The sequence below is a fragment of the Orycteropus afer genome, unplaced genomic scaffold (genome assembly GCF_000298275.1).
Source record: "Orycteropus afer afer isolate SDZICR_OR568_19922 unplaced genomic scaffold, OryAfe1.0 scaffold00040, whole genome shotgun sequence".
Taxonomy (NCBI): Eukaryota; Metazoa; Chordata; class Mammalia; order Tubulidentata; family Orycteropodidae; genus Orycteropus; species Orycteropus afer.
Window position 1 is genome coordinate 6874968 of NW_006921627.1, and position 23868 is coordinate 6898835.

Below are 23868 nucleotides of genomic sequence, written 5' to 3' on the forward strand. Positions count from 1 at the left end.
ACTTCCGTAGTGATACTGCCTCGGAAACCCAAGGAGGGGTCGCTATGAGTCAGGGCTGACTCGACGGCACATAACAACAACAACAACAATGTAAAAATCTTTTACATCCCTGGTTAGGGTATTCTTAAGTATTTCATCTTTTTGGTGGCTATGGCAAATGATATTGTTTTTCTGATTTCCTTTTCAGAGTTGTCTTTGTTAGTGTAAAGGAATACAACTGATTTTTTTAAATGGTGAATCTCATTCCCTGCCACTTTGCTGAATTATTTTATTAGTTCCAATAGCTTTCTTGTAGAATCTCTGGGATTGTCTGTGTATAGGATTATATATAAATATAAATATGTAAATAGGGATAGTTTTACTTCTTCCTTACCACATTGGATGTTTTTTATTTCCCTTTCTTGCCTTATTGCTCTGGCTAGGACTTCCAGTACAATATTGCATAAAAGTGATAATAAAAGGCATCCTTGTCTAGATCTCATTCTCAAGGGGAATGTTCTCAGTCTCTCTCCACTGAGAAAAATTTTGGTTGTTGGTTTTGTGTATATGTCCTTAGTTACATTGAGAAATCTCCCTTCTATTCCTATTTTGCTGAGAGTTTTTATCAGGAAAAGATGCTGGATTTTATGAAATATCTTTTCTGCATCAATTGATATGATCATGTGGCTCTTTTCCTTTATGTGTGTGGTGAATGACATTGATTGGTTTTCTAATGTTGAACCACCTTTACACACCTGGTATGAATCTCACTTCGTCAATTTATTTACTTATTTATTTATTTAATATTGTGTTGGAGTCTCTTGGCTAGGATTTTGTTGAGGATTTTTGCATCTAAACTCATGAGGGATATTAGTATATAATTTTCCTTTTTAGTGGTATCCTTGGCTGGCTTTGGTATTGGGATCATGCTTGCTTCATTGAATGAATTCAGGAATATTCTACCCTTTTCTGTGTTCTGGAATAGTTTGAGTAGATTTGGTGTCAGCTGTGGTAGTTATATTTGTGTATCAAGTGGGCTGGGCCTGGTTGAGTGGCTGGGCAGCTGGTGGTAGTTATTCCCCATGATGAGACTGGCAAGCAATTCTATGGTGGGATCTACCACAAGCAGCCTTTGGGATGTGGTCTGCTTCCTGTATATAAGGAGAAGCCTTGGGGATAGTCTCTAGCTTATGGCATGCTTGGACCCTGCATGTATCTGTGTCGTTGTTCAGCAGCATGTCATGCTCTGCCGACCTTGGGACTTACAATGGCCTTGAATTAATGGCCTGCCTTGTGGTTTGGTAACATTAGGACTATGCCATTTTATTTGTTGACCTTGGGCTTGTTAGCCTCAGCAGCCAGTAGCTGCCTGAGTGAAGAAGATGCCTCTAGCTTCAGTGGACTGGGAGCAAGAGGCAGAGCTGAAGCCCAAGGCTGAGGGGCTTTCACACAGCCCCTAGAGCCTGGCACTTTGAACTTGGACTTCTAGCTTCCAAACTGTAAGAGAATAAACTCTTGTTTGTTAAGACCATCCCATTTGTGGTATATTCTTGCCAGAGTGGCACTAGGTAACCAGAACATCAGCCTTCCCTGAATGTTTGGTAGAATTCTTCAGTGAAACCATCTGGGCCAGGGCTTTTTTATTGTTGTTGTTGGGAGTTTTGGTTTTTTTTAATGTCTTGTTCAATTTCTTCTTTTATTATGGTTCTGTTCAAATATTCTGCCTCAATCTGGGTTTGTTTTGGTAAGTAGTGTGTTTCTAGAAATTTGCCCATTTCTTTTAGGTTTTCAATTTTGCTGCTGTACAGTTCTTCATAGTATTTATTATCTTTTTTATTTAACTTGGTTCTGTTGTAACATCACCCATTTCATTTCTTATTTATGCTATTTGCACCTTCTCCCTCTTTTCCTTTGTTAATTTGGCCAGTGGTTTGTCTATTTTATTAACCCTTTCAAAGAACTAACTCCTAGTCTTATTCTTTCTACTGTTTTTCTGTTTGCCATTTCATTTATTTCTGCTCTAATCTTTATTATTTCCTTTATCTGTAATCTTTATTAAAGACTGTGGGCTTTTTTTTTTTTTTTTCTGCTCTTTTTCTATTTGTTGGGTTTGTAGGGTTAAGATGTTGATTTTGGCTCTTTCTCCCTTTTTGATGTGTGTATTTATTGCTATAATTTGACCTCTGAGTATTGCTTTCACTGTTCTCCAAAGGTTTTAGTATGTGTGTTTTTATTCTTGTATGACTCTAGGAAATTTTTTAAATTTCTTCTATTACCCAGTGGTTTTTAAACAGAGTGTTATTCAGTTTCCATGTATTTGATTTTTCCCTTGTTCTTCCTGTTATTGATTTGTAATTTTATAGTGTTGTGATCCAAGATGTTGCTTTGTATTATTTAAATGTTTTTTAATTTATTGATACTTGCTTTGTGGCCTAACGTATGGTCTATTCTGGAGAACGATACATGTGCTCTAGAAAAGAACCTGTATTCTGCTGTTGTTGGCTGGAGATCAAGTTAGTTAATTGTGTTGTTTAGATCTTCTGTATCTTTGTTGATTTTCTTTCCAGTTGTTTTGATCTTCACCAAAAGTGATGTGTTAAAGTCTCTTACTATTATTGCAGATTTATCTATTTCTCTTTTCAATTCTGTTAAATTTTGTTTTATGTATTTTGGAGCTCTTTCATTTAGTACATAGATACTTATTATGGTTATGTCCTCTTGTTGAATTGACCCTTTAATCATTATATAATGCTCTTCATTGTCTCTTTTGTTAGTTTTTGCCTTGAAGTCTATTTTATCTGAGATTAATATTGCCACTCCTGCTCTTTTTTTGGTTGTCATTTACTTGATATATTTATTTCTATCCTTTGGTTTTTAGCTGATTTTTATTTTGTATCTAAGATGCTCTCGTAGACAGCATATTTATGTGTCGTGTTTTCTTATCCATTCTCCCACTCTCTGCCTCTTGACTGGTGCATTTCATCCATATACATTCAGTATAATTATTGATTATTCAGTGTAAATATGAATTTACTGCTATCATTTTGTTGTGATGCTGATGATTTCTTAGTTCTGTACACTTTTCTGTGCTAAATTCTTTTTGTTTATGGATTTTCTTTTCATTTCCTTCATTGCTATTGATTTTGTGTTTACTGATCTTTAAGATTTTCTTCTATTTTATTTTGGTAAGAAGGCTTATTAATTTTATTTGTTACCCTGAAATTTACTTTTATCTTCCTAAGTTTAAAACAGTCTTTTATATCTTGATATCTCCTTAATTTCCTCTCCATGTGGAAGTTCCACAACTATATCATTTATTCCCTCTTTTTGTTTTGAAGTTGTCATAATTTATAGATTAATGTCTCCATCAATTTTTCAGTCTTGTAGCTTAACTTTATTTTTGAAAATTTTTATCTGGGTTGACAATGTTGGTTTTCTGTCCAAAGGACTCCCTTTAGTATTTTTTGTAAGATTGGCCTGGATTTTACAGATTCCCTTAATTTCTGTTTATCTGGAAATGTCCTAATTTTGCCATTGTATTGAGGGACAATTTTGTTGGATATATAATTCTTGGTTGGCATTTTTTTTTTCTTTCAGGGTTTTATATATGTCATCCAATTGCCTTCTTGTCTGCATAGTTTCTGCTGAGAAATAAGAGCTTAGTCTTATTGTTTCCCCTCTTCTGGTAACATTTCATTTTTCCTGAGTTGCTCTCAGGAATCTTTCTTTGTCTTTGGTTTGAAAAGTTTGATTATGATATGTCTTAGTTTTTTTTTTTTTTTTTGCAGGGGGGTTTGCTGGAGATCTATCCTATTTGAAGGTGCTCTTGTGGTGTAGTAGCTAAAGCATCTGGCTGCTAATCAAAAGGTCAGTGGTTTGAATCCAACAGCTGCCCTGTGGGGGAAAGATGAGGCAGTGTGCTTCTGTAAAGATTTACAGCCTTGGAAACCCTATGGAGCAGTTCTACTTTGTCCGAAAGGGTCATTATGAGTTGTAATCAATTCAACGGCAGGGGTGAGTTATCCTATTAGGGTTTCATTGAGCTTCTTGGATCGATACTTTCTTGTCTTTCACATTAAGAAAGTTTTCTGCCAGCAAATCTTCAAAAAATTTTTTCTGTGCATTTTTTTGTCTCTTCCTGTTCTAGAATTCTGATCATATATAAATTATTCCTCTTGATGGTGTCCCACATAACTCTTACCCTTTCTTCATTTTTCTTTACATATATATATATTTCTGATTATTCTTCTAACAGATTTGTATCAAGAGATTTGTCTTCTATTTTGCTACTTCTAATTTTTATTGATTCAACTCTATTCCTTTGTCTTTCCAACACATTATCTATTTCTGAAATATTAGTGTTAATCTTCTGGATTTCTAGTTGCTGTTTTTGTATAGTTTCTAAATGTCTATTTATCTTGTCATGTTGTTCTTGTATTTGCCTGAATTCTTCTAGAGTTTTATTTGTGTTTTCCTTGTTTTTGTCTATATTTTCCCTGATCTCTTACAGGGCCCCATGTATAAGTCTTTTGAATTCTTTATCAATAGTTTCATTACCATTTCTTCCTCAGGAGGGTTTCCTAGTTCTTTATTTTGGTTACTTGCTGGAGCTGTCTTGTCCTGCTTCTTTAGGTGAATTGATACTGTCTGTTGTTTCAAGGCATTAAGGTATTATTATATCTGTTTAATAATTATATGTTTGTTTGCTGCATCTTGATTTTTTGTTTTGTTTTGTTTTGATATATGCAGTCAGGCAGCATGAGCATGCTACTCTGGTCATAAGCCTGGCCGCACTGGAGCACTTGTTACCTCTCTCTGCATGGGGGGAGTAGTGGTTAAGTGTGTGAACACAGGTCTCTTTGCTGGTCTTATAGGGCAGCTGAGAGTGGTTTGGGTGGGTGTTGGCCACCGTCTATCATTGGTCCAGTAAGTAGCATAGGAGCAAGAAGTGGCACTCACCAAGTGAGTGGGGTGGCAGGTGAGGCTGACTCATGGGAGTGCAGTCACCAACTCCCACTGGATGGAAGGGCTTAGTGGCAGGCAGTTGCACACACAGTCATACTGCTGCCACCTCTGCACAATGGTGAGGTGTGGTGTGAGTGGCAGGATAGTGTGTGTAAAGTTGCATGCATGCTGCCTCTTGACAGATGAGGGGAAAGGAGAAGGGTGAATGGCAGGTGGGGGAACGGGGAAGGGAGTGGTAGGCAGGTATGTGCAGGGTCATGCTCCAGTCATCTCTCACTAGGCAGGGGAAAGAGGCAGGAAGCTTGGCTGAGTCAGTGAATGGGAGCAGCAGGGCAAGTGACTAGAACCATGTGGGTGGCATGCCACTGCTCCATTGGTTGGCAGGCAGGAGGGGTGGGTCAGTGGTGGGTAGGAAGGTTGGAGGAAACATCATGCCAAAGTGGACTCCACCACTCAGTGGGGTCATTGGGCAGAGGCAGGGATGTGGGAAGGGTCAGAGGAGGCAGGAAGGGAGAGGTTCACACCTTGGTCCTCAGTGGTTGGGGCTGCAGGGACAAGGGTGGTTTGTGTTGTTAATCACCACAAGGGTGGGAGGAGGGATGGCGTGCCCACCAGGCAAGGGTGCCTGGGTTCTGCCTATTGGCTGCAGCCAGCAATTGGGACCTTATTTCACTCCTGATATGTCTACACAGTTACTCTATGCCCCTTATTGGGAATTCTGTGAAATTGTTTTCTGTGCCCCTTTTGCCACTCCTTGGAAGGAAGGTTGGGCAATCTATTTCTGTAGTGGAAACCCAAGCAGGGGTTGCTATGAGTTGGATCCAACTCAATGGCAGTGTGTTTGGTGTTTTGGTTTTGGTTCTTGCAGGATTGCTACTATCATTGTCTCAAGATGGCCACCCTGTGTTGAGCCCGTTCACTCTGTCTTTTCTCATTCACTGTTTCCAGTCAGTTTCTTCTTCTGAATCAGTATTCAGTCTAGTTCTTTAACCTTTCATTTGTTGCTCAGGGTTCCAGAATTGTCTTCTGTATCTGTTTCACTTAGTTTCTTAGATCTTTGCTTTACAGGAATGGTGTGGTGTATCTGACTAAGCCACCATTTTGGCTGGAAGTCATTTCTCATTTGTTACTTATCAAAGGCATATAACACTGCCAGCATGAGCTAGTCAATGTGACTACAATGAGTTGATCTACCTCCAGCAAACAAGAAACTTGGCTTTTAATGGGTATGGTATTTTTGCAGAAATATGCACATTATCCATTAGGTTTTAAATGAATTGTCAACCCCCTATCCTGCTCCCAATCCAGAGTTTTGGCTGAACATCTAGATCTGGGATCATGAAAAGGGACACATTAGGACTGGACATTTGATCTGTTGAGGGTCATGGAACCCACTGAAAATCTGAGAAAAATGGATGTCCCTATCCCCCAGAGAAACAAACATCCATATAAAATAATACATTCAGGTTCAAGGGCCAAAGCCTATTCTTATTTCTCATTATGGTCTCTAAGACCTCCTCCACTTCTACATCCCTCTAACACAGTGATTCTCATTCTGACAGCACAATCATTTGGACCTGTGAAAAACCCTGGGCCCAAGCCACACTCTGACCAATTAAATCAGAATCTCTGGGAGTGGGACAAAGTTCATAAAGTTTCCAGGAGATTCTGACTACGAACCATTGCCTAGATTTCATATTTAATATGGGGTCAAAGTGCCCTGCCCCTCTCCTACCAGTAGGTGCTGTGCTGAATCTCATAGAACACATTTCTTGCTTCAAGGGACATCTCAGTCCTAGTAAGGCACCTCTCGACTCTTTGGGCCTTTCCTCTGGAAGCAGCTGCCTGGGGTGCTGTTGACATTTGTTCAGGACTTCAACACCATCGTTTTTTTCTGTCTATTAGGATGCTTGCTTTTGGGGTAGGTGAGGGTAATGAGGGGCAGCAAAAAACCCATTGCTATTGAGTCAATTTTGACTCATAGTGGCCCTATAGAACAGAGTAGAACTGTTTCATAGATTTCCAAGGCTGTAAATCTTTACAGAAGCAGATTGCCACATCTTTCTCCCATGGAGAGGCTGGTGGATTTGAAACTCTGGCCTCTCAGCAGCCTAGGGCTTAACCACTGCACCACCAGGACTCCTTAATGAGAGGAAGAATTTTCAATTATAAGGGGCAAAACTCAGATTATACAAGAATGGAACAAACATGAGAAGGGAGGGAGAGAGGCTGTGAAAAATGGCAGCCACAGGAGAGAAGCAGTATCGATCCCACTACTGGGTGGTTACACGAAAAAGGCTGAAAACTTAAAAGGCGATCCCATGGATCAGCAAGACACAGGGGAGGATCTGGGATGGAACCAGAAGGACATGCTGTCTTGATTAAGGTCCCAAAACAACAAATTCATACTTGGTTTGATGTCCAGAAGAAACCAGGAGGTGAGATTGAATCAACTGGGTCTCCAACGTTTTCCTTAGAGTGTTATATCAGGTGGAGAAGTTAGTGTCTGAAGAGAGTGCGGTTAGCCATAAGAAGCAAGAGAGTTCCAAGTCCTGCAGGGGATCTCATACTTAGGACTTGGTCAGCTCTATAAAAGTTAGTAAACACTGGAAAGGGTCACCAGAAGGTCTCACGTGAGGATAGAAGGCAGCAGGCCTGAGTTCCAGTCCTTACTCTGTCTCTTACTAACCATGTGACTGAGGACAGGCACTTCCCTCGCTAAGCCTCAGATTTTTCATCCATAAAATGGGGTGCTGGATGAGCTTATCTCTGAGTTCCCTTCCACGAGGCAAAATGTTGCTCTTAATACAAGGGGACAAATTCTTGGCAAGATGCTTCTGGACCAGTGGCTCATGGCTTCCACTCAAGCCATTTGGAAATTGCCTAAGTCAGTGGAAAGCACAGTGGGAGAGGAACAAAGAGGAGGAGTGAGTAGAACAGGGAACACTCTGACCCTAATGAGGTATTTCAACAGCCATTTGCATAGAGTTGATTCAACAGTATTTGGCTCTTTACAGAAACTGGGTTGATTTTCTGTAGAATATTAACTACATTTTTCAAAGCCATGGCCTGTAGCAGCTTATCCAGAAAACCCTGCAGTGGGTGAGGCTGGCCTTCTTACCAATAGGACATAAACAGGCCAGCAGGGACAGAGCAGGTCGTCTTATGTCATGTAATGTTAGGAACTTCCCATTTACAGAGAAGGAGTACTGCCAAAAATTGCTCATGTCATCATGGGGAGAAGGATTAGCCTGAACAGCCACACAAGCTCAGGGTGACAGAAATCAGGCAGTGAACCTGAAGGAGAGGCAGAGGAGTAAAAGCTAATTGTAGGATTTTTCGTTATCAGGCTACTTTGGGGTTTCTATGTTGGGTGTTAGGGAGAGGATGAGGGTGGAGCAGGAGTTAGGACTGTGGAGCTCCCAATAAGGAAGGCTCCCTTGGATAGGAGAGTTCTCTCAGCACAAGAGGAACCCAGGGCCTGGGGAGGCCAGAAATGCATAGAATGGCAATGCAGTTTGTGTATCTAAGTGTTCCCTGGACGCTGACTGTGTGCCAAGCACCACAGTGGTCAGGAAAGCTTTGTGGTTGGATATGTGTTCATCTGTTTAGAACCACTCATCATCTGTGCTCCTCCTCTGGTCAGCTTCATCGATAGCACCACCACCCACCTACCAAACCTAGGCCATCCCAAGCCAGAAAGCTCAGGATCATTACTGATTCCTTCAACCCCTCTCATCAATACCACCATGGTCCAATTCCCACCTGTTGTCAAACCCATCTCCACCTTGCTACCCCACAGCATTGCCCCAGCCTGATGCCAGCCTCCTAGCCTTTGCTAGATCCAGCATGCTGTGTCTCAGGTCTGATCTGACCACAGCACCTCCCTGTTGAAAATGGTACCAGCTTCCCAGCATGCAGAGCATCAAGGCCAGACTCAGCATCAAGGCCTTTAACAATCTGGCTGTAACTTGTGTTCTTTTGGCTTCATCTTCTACTTCCCTTGCTGCACACCAGACTTTAGTCACAATGAACTGAATCACTGCTATTTGTTGACATCATATGTGCTAAGGCAGTAGTAGCTCTTGTTAGTTGCCACCAAGTAGATTTGGACTCATGGTGACCCCATATATGTGCAGAGTAGAATTGCTACATAGAGTTTCCTAGGCTATAATCTTTACAGGAGGAGCTCTGGTGGTATAGTGGTTAAGGCATCTGGGTGTTAACTAAAAGGTCAATGGTTTGAACCAACCAGCTGCTCTGCAGAGGAGAGTTGGTGCAGTCTGCTTCTGTAAAGATTTACAGCCTTGGAAAACCAATGGGGGTTGCTGTGAGTTGGAATCTACTCAATGGCAGTGAGTTGGTTTGGTGTCTGTAATCTCCACAGAAGCAGATCATCAGGCCTGTCTTTGGAGGTGTCTCTGTGTGGGTTTGAGCTTTGGCTAACAGTCAAGCACTTAACTTTTTCAAGAATTGTGTAGATAAGAGTGTGAACTGTGAGGTCAACTGCTGGGTTCAGGGTTTGTGGTGGTTATGTTTGTGTGTCAACTTGGCTGAGCCTGGTTGAGTGGCTGGGCAGCTGGTTATTCTCCATGATGAGACTGGCAATCAACTCCATGGTGGGATCTACCACAAGCAGCTGAGTAGCTGCTTTAGGTATGTGGTCTGCTTCCTGTACACAAGAACACACTTGGACCCTGCATGTAGCCATGTCATTGTTCAGCAGCCTGCCATGCTCTGCCAACCTTGGGACTTACAATGGACTTAAATTAATGGCCTTCCATGTGGTTTGGTAACATTAGGAATGTGCCTTTTTACCTGTCAACCCTGGGTTTGTCAGCGTCAGCAGCTAGCGGCTGTCTGAGTGAAGAAACGCCTGTAGCTCCAGTGGGCTAGGAGCAGGAGGCAGAGCTGGACCCCAAGGTTGAGGAGCTTTCACCCAGCCCCTAGAGCCCGGTACTTTGAACTTGGACTTAAAGCCGCCAAACTAAGAGAATAAACTCCTATTTGTTCAAGCCATCCCATTTGTGGTATATTCTTGTCAGAGTGGCACTAGGTAACCAGAACAGGGTTCCAGCTCCTTTGTTTAGTGGCAGTGTGTGTTTGGACAAGTTATATAGCCTCTCTGGGGCTTAGAGCCCTCATCTCTTGTTGTTAGGTACTGTAGAGTAGGTTCTGACTCATAAACACCCAATATACAACAGAATAAAACACTGCCCAGTCCTGCACCATTCTCACAATTATCGCCATGTTTGAGCCCATTGTTGCAGCCATTGTATTAATCCATTTCATTGAGCATCTTCTCCTTTTTCTGACCCTCTACTTTACCCAGAATGATATCCTTCTCCAGGGACTGGTCCCTTCTGACAGTATGATCAGAGTATGTGAGATGAAGTCCCTCATCTCTTATTACCTCTCAACCTTTATTTGCTTGTTCTCTGTACCTTTCCTCTTCTGCTGAACCCCTCATTGTTATTGTTAGGTGCTGCTGAGTCAATTTTGACTTGTCGTGACCACCCGTGACAGAGTATAACTACCCCATAGGTCTCCTAGGCTATGATCTTTACAGGAGTAGATCACCAGGTCTTTCTCCCATGGAGCTTCTGGATAGGTTCAAACCACCAACCTTAAGTTGAGCACTTAACCATTTGCACCACTGCTGAACTTCTATTCACTCTTTAAGACTCATTTCAAAAAAAAAAAAAAAAAAGGACCCATTTCAACTGTGATGTCTTTTCTGACTTTCCTGCAGGACATGTGCTTCTCTCTAGACTTCAGCACAGGACATTTTTACAGCAGCTCTTAGGCCCCATAAGCCAGGCACACAGGAGTCACTCCAGTAATGTGGGACTTGGTGGATGGGCCTGTGTAGTGGGCTGTGAAATAACTTCATCTGCTCCCCAGCCTACTTCTGTTCTGTCTGCTGAATTGCTGGGGCAATAAATAGTATTTCCTTTTCCTGATTTCTGGCAACACCTTAGCTTTAGAGGTGCAAACTGGACCCTTCCATTGGTCATTAGGAAGCCCCTGAAAAGGCCTAGGGTAGCAGCCAAGTTTTTTTTTTTTTTTTTCCCAGTAAAATATGTAACTCACTGCCTTTGAGTCAATTTTGACTCATACTGACTCCTCCTTAGGTTTCTGAGGTGGTATCTCTACGGAAGTGGATTGCCCACTCTATAAAATAAAAATTGCTATTTTAACTATCTTTAAGTCTACAGTTCTGTGGCATTAGCTACATTCACAATGTTGTACACTCATTGCCATTATCTATTCCCAAACAGAAACTCAGTACCTCTTAAGCAATAACCCTCCCACCCCAGCCCCTAGTAATCACTAATAGACTTCTGTCTCTTCATTTATCTATTCTAGATATTTCATGTAAGTGGAATCATACACTATTTTTCCTTTATGTTTGGTTTATTTCACTGAGCATGTTTTCAAGGTTCATCCATGTTGAAGCATGTATTAGAACTTGTTTTCTCTTTACAGCTCAATACTATTCCACTGCATGGATATACCACATTTTGGTTATCCATTTATCTGTGATGGAGACTTGGGTTGTTTATACTTTCTGGCTATTGTGAATAGTGCTGCAATCCAATGAGTTCTTAATGCCAGACTAATACTGCATGAAAGAGCCCTGATGGCTCAATGGCTAAGCACTCAGTTACTACCTGAGAGGTTGGTGGTTTGAACCCACCCAGCAGCTCCATAGGAGAAAGACCTGGTGAACTGCTCCCACGAAGACTATAACCTAGAAAACTATACAGGGCAGTTCTACTTTATCCCATGGGGTGGAACTAAGTTGAAGCTGACTTGATGACACCTAACAACAATGCTGCATTATTCCCTCTCTATTTCTCCCCTCTTCCTTCCTGTTTGCTAATCTACTATGTGCATGTACTCTGACCAGCCACCACAGTAGTGGCTGCCTAAGACTGACATGACAACTGCCCTCTTGCCTCCTGCAGGTGAGTGGAAGGCCCTGAATAAGTAATCACAGGGTGATTTCCATTACGAAGGAGAAGTGGAGGCCACAGGGAACAGGTCTAATTTGGAGAGCAAACATAGCCTGGGGTTCAGGGAAAGCCTCCCTGAGTTCTGGGCCAGGTCTGGGAGACTGGGACTGAGTAAGTCTTGGTCCCATAGGGCTGGCTGGGTCACTTTTAAAAAATAGCTCCATGACAATCTACCACTCAGATTGGGATCACAACAGAAGGTCCTGGACGGAGTGTGAGAAAAATGTAGAACAAAATTCAAAATCATAAAAAAAAGACCAGACTTACTGGTCTGATAGAGACTGGTAGAACCCCAAGACTATGACCCTTAGATACTCTTCAGATCTGGAACTGACCTACTCCCAGGGATCAACTTCCAGCCAATTGATAGACAGACTTATAAAGTGACCAGTAACACCTGTGAGGAATGCAATCCTCAGAAGAATCAACTATACGAGACCAAAAGAGCAGCACTTGCCCCAAAACAGAACACAGAAGGCAGGAAGGGGCAGGAAAGAAGTATGAATGGAAATGGGGAACCTAGGGATGGTGGTTTTGTTTGTGTGTCAACTTGGCTGGGCCTGGTTGAGTGGCTGGGCAGCTGGTGGTAGTTACTCCCCATGATGAGACTAGTAACCAAGTCCATGGTGGGATCTACCACAAGCAGCTGAGTAGCTGCCTTTGGGTGTGTGGTCTGCTTCCCATATATAAGTAGCAGCTTTGGGAATGGTCCCTGGCTTATGGCACGCTTGGACTCTGCATGTAGCGGTGTCGTTGTTCAGCAGCCTGCCATGCTCTGCTGACCTTGGGACTTACAATGGACTTGAGGTAATGGCCTGCCGTGTGGTTTGGTAACATTGGGACTGTGCCTTTTTACTTGTCAACCTTGGGCTTGGCAGCTTCAGCAGCCAGCAGCTGTCTAAGTCTAGAAATGCCTCTAGCTCCAGTGGGCTAGAAGCAGGAGGCAGAGCTGGACCCCAAGGTTGAGGGGCTTTCACCCAGCCCCTAGAGCTTGGCACTTTGAACTTGGACTTCTAGCCTCCTGAACTGTAAGAAAATAAACTCCTATTTGTTCAAGCCACTCCATTTGTGGTATATTCTTGTCAGAGCAGCACTAGGTAACCAGAACACTAGAGATGGAGTGGGAATAGTGCTGTTACAAAACAAAAGATGTACAAATTGTTGAATGGAAAACTAATTTTCTCTTTAAACTTTCACTGAAACCACAGTAAATTGAAAAAAAAAAATAGCTCCACTCTGCCAAATCAAAAGAGTCTGCTGAACTCTGGGGGCCATGGGCCCCCAACAGCCCCGCTGAGCTACCCGTGCGTGTGTGGGGCCAGCAGCACTCCAAGCCCACACTTGTGCCTCTGAGCTTTCCAGGAGGGTACAAGTAAGTATGCATTAAAAACTAGTTTCCATGGAGTAGATTCTGACTCATGGTGACCCCACATGTGTCAGAATAGAGCTATGTTCTGTAGGGTTTTCAGTGGAAGTAGACTGCCAGGCCTTTCTTTTTAGGTGTTCTGGGTATACTCTAACTGTCAACTTTTCAGTTAGTAGCTGAACATGTTAACTATTGTACCGCCTAGGGGTTCCATGCTTGGCATTAAGTACTATTATTCACCTTATGAAGGAGCTCTGGTGATGCAGTGGTTAAAGCATTTGGCTGCTAACCAAAAGGTGGGTGGTTCAAACCCACCAGTTGCTCTGCGGAACAGAGATTAAGGTAGTCTGCTTCTGTAAAGATTTACAGGCTTGGAAACCCAATGGAAACCCAATGGGGGTTGCTATGAGTCAGATCAACTCAATGACAATGAGTTTATTATTATTCACCTTATTAATGACATAAGCAGCTCTCTGTGCAGCACCCACCACCCACTGCCATTGAGGCACTTTCTAATCATAGTGACCCTATAGGACAGAGTAAAACTGCCTTGTAGAGTTTCTAAGGCTCCTAAGACACCTGCCTGCTAACCAGACGGCTGGTGGTTCAAACCCACCAGCCACTCCTCGGAAGGAAGGTTGGGCAATCCTACTTCCATAGTGATACTGCCTCAGAAACCCAAGGAGGGGTCGCTATGAGTCGGGTTTGACTCGACGGCACATAAAAACAAACAACAAATCTTTTCGGAAGCACACTGCCTCATCTTTTTCCCACAGAGTGGCTTACAGGTTCGAACAGCCAGGCCATTTGGCTAGTAGTCAAATTCTTTAATCACTGCACCATCAGAGCTCCTTTCTGACAACCAGCAAGGGTATTTCTCCCAGGCTCCACCCCAGTGTTCCTGTTTCCTTGGCACCTGTTCTGTTTGAATAGAATCTTCAAGAATAGGCTTGTCATGCTAAGGGCCATTTTCCACTTTAAGGCATTCTTTTGTTGGCTCTGGCATTTTGAAGAGCCCTTGATAAAATAAATAAGAGCACTACTTTGTCCTTGCTCTTCCCCAATTCCATCTACCCTTATAACAAGAGCAAAGTCTTGTGGGACTTATTTAAGGTTGGAGCTGGGATGTCACTTGTTCATCTTTCAAAATCCAGCTCAGCACCTGTAGGAAACCTCCCTTAGCACCCTCCACTGCCCCCATTTGCAGCAAATCACTGTCTCTGGACTATTTCCACATCTTGTTTATGTTTCTATAGTTACATTCATCACAGTGTATTGTTTGCTACTGTGTCTGTCTCCCCTTGGAGCTTCTAGTTAAACCTTATTCATCTTTGTATCCCGAGCATAGTGCTATACTTTGTAGATGCCCAATAACTCTATATTGAAGGAAGAAAGGAGGAAGGGGAGGAAGAAGGAAAGAAGGAAGGCACTGAATCCAATCTCTTTATATATAATATGATGCAACTGTCTGACACAGGAAATGTGCCAGAATTCCAGTGTTGGTGCACAGTTTTCTGGAGAAGAACAGAGCTCATCTTTCCACCTGTGATGGCAGTCCTCTGAGATTTCTTTATCACCCCCCCACCACCACCACCACTACTATCATCACCAATGACAAATTCAACCTGAAGTTCCACCTCTCCTGCTAGCTCCCAGACTCTCTGGGCAAATGGAAGCTTCCAATGATGGCAGAAAGGGGCTCTGGTGGTACAGTGGTTAAAGCTTTCAGCTGCTAAACAGTCAGCAATTCACACGCGGAGGGGAATCTGTGTAGGAGATCCTGGATAGAGTGGGAGAACAATGTGGAGCAAAACTCAAAATTATATATATGTATAAAAGACCAGGCTTGCAGGTCTGATAGAGCCTGGTGAAACCCCTGAGACTATGGCCCCTAGCTGCCCTTCAGGTCTGGAATTGAACTCCTGTGCTTCCAGCCAAATAAAAGACCAGTATATGGGCTGAACATTGACATCAGGTAAATACATACCTTGGAGAGATCAATCATGGGAGAACAGAAGGGCAGTGTATGCACAGGGAGACTGCTCAGGGGCTGGGAGTACATGGGAGGGAAGGACACAGGGAAGAGGGAACTATGGGGAGGAAGTGGGAAGAGAGCTGTTACATTGTGGGAAATTGCAGTAATGTCATGAGACAAAATGTGTATGAACTGCTGTGTGGAAAACGAAATTGCTCTGTAAACTTTCCCAAATCACAATTAAAAAAAAAAAAAAAAAATCAGTGGTTCAAACCTACGAGCTGTTCTGTGGGAGAAAGATGAAGCAGTCTGCTTCTGTAAAGATGTACAGCCTTGGGAAATCTAGGGCAGTTCTACTCTGTCATAAAGTGTTGCTGTGAGTCGGAATTGGCTCAATGGCAGTGGGTTTGGTTTGTTTTTTTCAATGATGGTAGAAAGGAGCCCTGGTGGTTAAGCACTTGACTGCTAACCAAAAGGCTGGTGGTTCAAATCCACCCAGCAGCTCTGCTAGAGACAGGCCTGGCTACCTGCTTCCATAAAGATTGAAAAAAATACCTGTTGCCAGCAAGTTAATTCCAACTCATAGCAACCCTAAAAGACAGAGGAGAACTGCCTCCATAGGATTTCCAAGGCTGTGATCTTTATGACAGCAGACTGCCACATCTTTCAGAGCTGTTGGTGAGTTCAAATTGCTGGCTTTTTAGTTAGCAGCCGAGCATGCAATCACTGTGCCACCAAGTCTTTTTTTCTGTACAGATTACAGCCTAGAAAACCCTGTGAGGTAATTCTACTTTGTCACATGGGGTTGCTATGAGTTGGAATCAGCTTAATGGCTCCCAACAACAATAATCATGCAATAAAGACCCAGAGAATGGTGACTTTTCCATGAAAAAAAGTGGGGATTAGAACTCAAGAGTCCTAACTTCTAATTTGGTGCCTGTTTTACCAACTGGGCTACCGACCCACACAAAACTGCTTTGTCCGTGAAGTAAGTCACTGTGTGTCTGGGCCACAACCAGGCAAAGAGTCCCTGAGCTCTAGCAAGGGCAGCTCAGAGGTGGTACCAAAGGCTCCATCCTTGACTTGTCTCATGTGCCGTGGCCCTGTGAAGGCCAAAGGTGCACAAAGAGGCAGAGGTGCCTCAAACACCAGGGGATCCTGTGCCATTGGCATCTTAGGAAGGAGTGCAACAGGAAAATCAACCACTGGGCCCCTCACTCATTCTTTCTCAGATGGTATGGCCCGGTAAAAGGCAAAGGCCACGTTCAATAGGATGATGATTGACAATGTGAAGGTTTGTTTAAGCTTGGCATGGAAGCCTGCAGAAGGCTATGTGAGTCCTGACTTGATGCTGTTGATGCTTTCAAGACCATCTCCTCCCCTGGGCTTCTCATGTGGCTCCTGTCCTCCAGCTTCTCTGCCTCTTTCCTTGGCCCCATGCCTCCCTTAAAGGAGCTCAAGGATTCCTTGCAGGCCTAGCCCTTCATGCCCCCTCAGGTAAGCAGCAATGCCTCAGCCAGTCACTTGGGGGCAGGACAGAGCTTTGGGAGCAGAAGCTGCCTTTTAGTCAACGGAAATGCTGATTCCTCAGTTCTTCCCACAGCCTGGCATAGCTCCTGGGAGGTTGGAAAAGTTTTGATTATTAACACAGCCAAGCAGCTAATTAAAATAATAAATTAGGGAACAACATTACAGGGGTGATGGGAGCTGTGTAAAAGAGGGAGGAGGAAGAAACACACTTACTAGGCGACCACATGAGAAAGCCTGGGTCACGTTCTCGTTGTAGGGTCATGAAGAGAGCATGATGGTGTTGGCATTTTGAGCTCCTGGACCCAGAACTTCATCCAAGGGAGCTTCCTCTGCTCAGTGGGGTCACCAGGATCAACACTGGGTTAATTGCAATGGAAGGGGCTGGGGCACGGCATGGGGTAGGAGTCAGAATAGGGTGATGGTGAACAGTGGGGATGGTCAGGGATGGGTTGAATGTTGGGGGTAGAGTTCAGAAGAGGAGTGGGCTGTAGGCCCAGGTGGGGTGTCTGTAGTGCACACTGCTTAAGTCTTGCTTACATCCTTCATACTTTGCATGTTTGAATATCCACAGCATCAAAACACCCTGCTCCAAATTCAACCTTGAACCTTGGGATCCCTAGCACAAGCTTATCAAAGCAGTGGATCTCAGCTCATGGTTATGAAGACAATGATCTTTGAAGACTGAGTCAGAAAAGCAGATTGACATAACTCTGCATTATGACTCCATGAGAAGGCAGAAGAGGGGGAGACCATGGCAAGGATGGGGATTTGGGGATGTATCTGGGAGGGAACGTTTTCTTGAGGGGGGTAGAGGATTGTTATGGACAATCCCCCCCTCCCTTTCTGGGGAATTCTGGTAAATTTCCAGGGACACTGTGGGCTGTAAAAGATAGAAAGTTGTGCTCTGCCAGGGGAAGACCAGGTCCTTGGATGGCACAAATGTTCTATGCTTGACTGTTGTTGTTATGTGCCATCGAGTCGGACCTGACTCATAGCAACTCCTCCTTAGGTTTCCGAGGCTGTATCATTATGGAATTAGATTGCCCAACCTTCCTTCCGAGGAGTGGCTGGTGGGTTTGAACAGCTAGCCTTCTGTTTGGCAGTCAAGTGCCTTAGGCACTACATTACCAGAGCCTAAAAATTGGTAGTTTGAACCCACCCAGCAGTGTTGCAGAAGAAATCCCTGACAAGCTGCTTCTTTGAAGATTACAGCCAAGAAGACCCTATGGAACAGTTCTGCTCTGTAACACATGGGGTCATTATGAGTCAGAATGGACTTGACGGCAATGGGTTTGGTGTTGGTTTGCAATAGGAGAAGATGGACCAGTAGTCTGTACCTTATTTACACTGAGGAGATCACAGTGGTCCAGGGGATGCACCCCAAGTTTGGAGACTAAGGCCAAATTATGAGAGCTTGTGGGTCATGGGGACTGTCTCTGAACCTTCAAAAGCTGGCTGGCTCTCACAAGGGGGCTGAGGCTCAGTGAAATGGGTCATTAGAAAGCTGGTCTGAGAACAGCCTGGCCCTTGGGCAGTGGTATTTTTAACTTGACACAGGGAGAAGCACATAGGACAAGGTTCCTTGTCACTGGTAGCTGCTCTAGTAACACCTTGCTGCCCATCTGCCGACAACATCACCCCGTCATCCTTCTTTCCCACTCCCAAAGAAATACAAAAACATTGGAGAGACCAGACTCCCAGTATGCTCAGTGGGAAGGAACCCCTGAGGGTGCCACTATATCTACTATCCACTCTCTCCTATGGGATCTAAAAAGGGCAGGCAAAACATGCACGTTCAAAGTCCTTCCACAAATACTTTGGCTTTATAACCTCATAATAGTCCTAAGTTCCAAAAAGATGTGAGAACCAACAACCTCCTGGCCCCTCCAGTGTTGGCCTCCCCTCTCCTCGAGCCCAGCTGGTGTTGTCTACACTGGGTTGTCACTTCTTCAGGCCCCCACCTCCACTACTCTCTTGAAAGTGCTCTCAGCACAGCCACCAGTGAGTTTGCTGCTACATTCAGTGGCCTTTAATTGTTGACAACCTGATCTCCCAGTTCTTACCATATGTATTTCTCCTGGTTTTCCTCCCTCTTCTCTGAGCTTCTTATCAAGCTCTTTTGTGGACCTCACTTCCTCCCACTCCCCCAGCGTGACCAACTTGTCCTGTTTTGCCTGGGACTTTCCTGGTTTAGCATTGAAAGTCCCATGTCCTGGGAACATCCTGAATCCTGGGTAAACCAGAAGAGCTGGTCACCCTAGACTCACCCCTGGTCACGGGGATACCTTTGTCTTATTCTTGTATCTCCTCTCTTCTCAATCTTCAGCTCTCCCAGGGACTCTCACCTATTTATGTGGCTGCAATCATAATCTGGGTGGGGATGATTCCAAGTTTGTAACTCTGGCCTAGCTCTTGTCTGAGATCCAGACCCATGAGCTAACTCCCCCCTGGACTTCCCTACTCAAATGTCTCCTGGCAACTCCAACTCACCATATTTAAGTCTGAACATGCCATCTAATGAGTTCAATGTCAAACTACTCCTCATTTCTGTCTCTTGTTGTGGAAGTTATATATCCTGGACACCTCTGTCCCTCTCAAACCTCATCCAGTTACCGACCTACTCTTGTCACTACTGCCATCTCCACTGCCACTCCCATAGTGCAGGCCCCTACCATATCTCCTCTCGAGCAGTGCAACGTCTGAAGGCAATGTCAATAGTGGTCATTTGGGGATGTTAAGATATGGGCAATTTTTATTTTCTTCTTTATACTTTCCAGTATTTTGGAGATTATCTATAATCAATATATAAGACTTTTATGATCAGAAAATATGTTTGTTCTTTAAAAAAGAACCTGTACTCAGTAAGAATCTGAAACATCATCAATTTATCCCAGAGCTGAAACCCTCTACACCCACACTGCTTACTGTCCACATCAACATGACTCTTATTCCACTGTCTTCATCAACATCACTTTACTATTCCAGGAAACACTTGCCCAGTAAGACAAAAGTCAGAATTAATTTTATTGTGTGTTTTTGTGAAGTTTGTGAACTTCACAAAAAACATTTAAACAAATATCAGGTTGTCCAACTTGTTAAAGATAGCATTAAGTGACTGTTTACACTCCAAAACTCTTAGAAACCCTTCCCTTGCTGTGTTCACCAATGCTAAACCACTATATTCCTAAATTACTCTATCAGGATTCTTCTCTGTCTTTCCTGCATGAAAGAACTTGAGAAAGCAGACATCTTCTGCCTTTGCTTTCACCTTTCTGAGATGCTACTATGACCCTGCCAAGGGAGAGTTTTACCATGGTAAGCAGGACACTCAGCTCTGCCTTATGAGCTGATTGATTTGGTGGTATTTTTAGGGAGCCAGTGTTGGACCCTTCACATTCTGAAATATTGTCTACGAATTGTGATTGGCTGCTAACCTATAGGCTGGTGGTTCAAAGCCACCCAGAGGCTCTGTGGAAAGGAGGCCTAGCAATCTGCTTCTGTAAAGATTACAGCCAAGAAAACGCTATGAAGTAGTTCTACTCTGTAACACGTGAAGTCACCATGAGTCAGAAGTGACCTGACAGCAAGGGTTTTAGTTTTGGGTTTTAATGATAGCTACTTTTATTGAATACCTTCTGTATGCAGATACTGGGCTAAGCACTTTACATATACTGTTTCAGGGCATCTGCTGGTGGAGTAGTGCCTAAAGCATTTGATTGCTAAGCAGAAGGCTGGCGATTCAACCTACTAGCCACTCTTTGGAAGGAAGATTGGGTAATCTACTTCCGTAGTGATACCACTTTGGAAACCCAAGGCGGGGTCACTATGAGTTAGATCCGACTCAAAGGCAATGCATGCATGCAGAAAAATAAAGGTCCTTGTGTGGTACAAGCAATTTGCACTTGACTACTAAAAAAGAAGCTCTCGTGGTATAGTGTAACAGGCATTTGACTGCTAACCAAAAGGTTGGTGGTTTGACTGCACTGGCTACTCCATGGAAAGAATATGAGGCAGTTTGCTTCTGGAAAGATTTACAGCCTTGGAAACCAGTGGGGGTTGCTATGAGTCAGAAATGACTCGATAGCAGTGAGTCTGGTTTTGGTGAGACTAACCTAAAACGGAGCCTGGTGGTGCAGTGGTTAAGTGTTTGGCTACTAAGAAAAAGGTTGGCAGTTTGAATCCACTCAGTGTCTCTGCAGGAGAAAGACTTAGTGATCGGCTCCTGTAAAGAACACCCTACTACTTTGTCACATGGGGTCACTATGAGTCAAAATTGGCTTGATGGCACCTAACAACAACACTAATCTAAAGGTTGGTGGTTCAAATTCACCCAGTGGCTCCACAGAAGAAAGGCCTGGTGATCTGCTTCCATAAAGACCACAGCCAAGAAAACCCTATGGAGCAGTTCTACTCTGTAACACATGGAGTCACCATGAGTCAGAATTGACTTGACATCAATGGAGTGGTTTTCAATTGGCAGAACAACCCCAAGCAATTAAAAACTATTCCCATTTTGCAGATGGGAAAATAAAGTCAGAGGACTTAAGAAATTTGCCCAAGTCGACACCATTAGTAAGTGGCAGAGCTTAGGTTCAGCTAACTCCCTCCAAAGGCTATACTCCAAATTTAGTGAGATTTGACTGTAATACAAAATATACACATTCCAGTGTCTGGCTATTTTTGGGAAATGATCGTGTTCTGCTCTGAATTACCCAGATAATTGCTTCAAGAGGACAGACTCCACGCTCACCCTGGAAGATCTCACCCAGGCAGGTTTCCTGGGAAGAGTCGCTATAGAAACCATTCCCTTCACTGGCATCAGCAGCCCTGGGGTCCTCCAGGTCTTCTGCTTCTCTGCCCCAGGCCTGGAAAATGTTAACCATGAAAGGCAAACAGACTTCAGTGGAAAACAAGCAATTATTTCAGGCAGTAACATTTCCCACAAGGCTCTGGTGCAACAAGCTAGCGGGGAAGAAAGAACCAGACCCTGTGGACCCTTTGTACAGTGGGGCTGGAACATGAAGCTCATTGTTATGTTTATGCATCCTCTATTCAGATGCCATGTGGTAGGGACTCCATGCCAACCTGAAGACCGGATTCTTTTCTTCCCCCTCAGTAGCAAATGTACATATTTGCTTTAAAGTAGGCAGAATTTGCCCATGGGTGGTCTTTAATTTGGAAGAAATCAACCTCAGAGTGGTGACTCACAAAAAACAAAGGTGGCTTGACTCATTCGGTGCTCGGGGAAGGGGACGTGTGTGCAGAATTCACTTACCCAGAAGAAGAAGTTGAAGACAAAGAGTAAATACTTCAGATAGACAATCAGCCAATCGTCCTGCTCACCCTTATAGTGGGCCATGGTTGCTGAGCCTGCAAAGAAGACACACATGCTGGACCAGGGGAATCCACCAAGAACAATCTCAACATGAGGGTCGCCCCTTCCTAGGGCCAGGGCTCATAGGCAAGGTTTCCTTAAGTGGTTCCAGGGACTCCACAGTCTGCCTGGCCATGTAGGTTTCAGGCTGTGAGTGTGCAACATGGAGCAAAGATTGGGAAACATAAGGGCTTTGGATAAACAACAGAGGTGAATTTGGGCAGAATTTTCTAGACTTTGGGTTTGGATTTCAGTTTTGCCCTCACAAAACAGGCCTAACCTACAAATCTCCCTACAGACTTTGCACTGGCCACTGTGCTCTTACTCTCTTTCTCTGTCTCATCACGTTTGCAGGACACAGGTTTTCCTGTTGTAAACACACACACATATACACACTTGTGCACACTGATTTTGCATTGGAAATCTGTACTCTGCACCATTTGAACAGGACCTCTTCATTCAGAGTTGGGGAATATACTCCAAACCAGAACATCTGTGCTGGAAAGGACCTTGATGACCAACTAGTCCCCTGTCTGTCTCCTGTATCTTGACTTCTAGATGAGGAAGCAGGGCCAGACAGGCCTAGTGACTTAACAGGAAGAACAGAGCTTCTGCAGTCTGACCCTTGGGCTCAAACCCTGATCTGTCACAGCCTCTCATCCTGTGTCCTCATCTGCAAACAGGGATAATAATGATACCTGTGCCTACAGAGTTGTTTTAAAGATTGGATAGAAAGACCTACGTGAGGTGTTTAGTAGAGTCCTTGACATATAGTAAGTACTCAATAAATGTTAGCTATTATTATTTCAAAGAGCTTTAGTGACGAGAAGCTCTGGTGGCATAGTGCCTAAGGTATTTGACCGCTAACCAGAAGGTTGCAGGTTCAAACCAAACCCACCAGCCACTTCGCAGATGGAAGACTGGGCAATCTAAGTCTGTAAAGATTTTCCACCTCAGAAACCCAAAGGGGGTCACTGTGAGTTGGAATCAACTTGATGGCAGTGAGTTTGGTTTGGTGTTTTAGTGACACAGTGGTTAAGCACTCAGCTGCTAACTGAAAGGTCAGTGGTTCGAACCCACCAGCCATTCTGCATGAGAGAAAGATGGTGGCAGCCTGTTTCCATAAAAATTGCAGCCTTGGAAACCCTATGGGACAATTCTACTCTGTCCCACAGGGTCTCTATGAATTGGAACTGACTTGATGCCATTGGATTTGGGTTTTTATTATTATTTCAGAGTTACTGGGTGGTATGAGAGTTAATATGCTCAGCTGCTAACTGAATGGTTGGGGTTTGAGTCCACCCAGAAGCCTCTCAGAAGAAAAGCCTCCTTCTGAAATATCAGCCACTGAAAACACTGTGGAGCACAGCTCTACTCTGACACTCATGAGCTCTCCATAAGTTGGCAACTGGTTTATTATTATTGCACGTCATGCAGTTGGGATTAGAACTGAGAACTCCAGGCTTCAAACTCCTAGTCTTTACCCAATACTATCCTCTCTCTTTTTGTCCTGACACCCACTGATGGACTGGCTTGGGACTGTGATGCCAATGGTGGTGATATAGATGGAGGAAGTTCCCTGTGCCTGGTAATGCTGTTTTCTTCCCAGTGGGTCTGAGCAACAGCCTTTGTGGTTTCCTCTTTTCCTCCTTGAACTACA

The 23868-nt window shown here is 43.8% G+C and overlaps 1 protein-coding gene across 1 annotated transcript in view; it reads right to left on the minus strand.

The window, feature by feature from the left end:
• TSPAN11 (tetraspanin 11) overlaps positions 1-22223 on the minus strand; it is a 65733-nt gene extending 43510 nt beyond the window's left edge. The window contains exon 1 of the mRNA XM_007937070.2: positions 22110-22223. Within this exon, the coding sequence (XP_007935261.2) occupies positions 22110-22223 (114 nt within the window). The remainder of the gene's footprint in view (positions 1-22109) is intronic.
• Positions 22224-23868: the final 1645 nt, after the last annotated feature.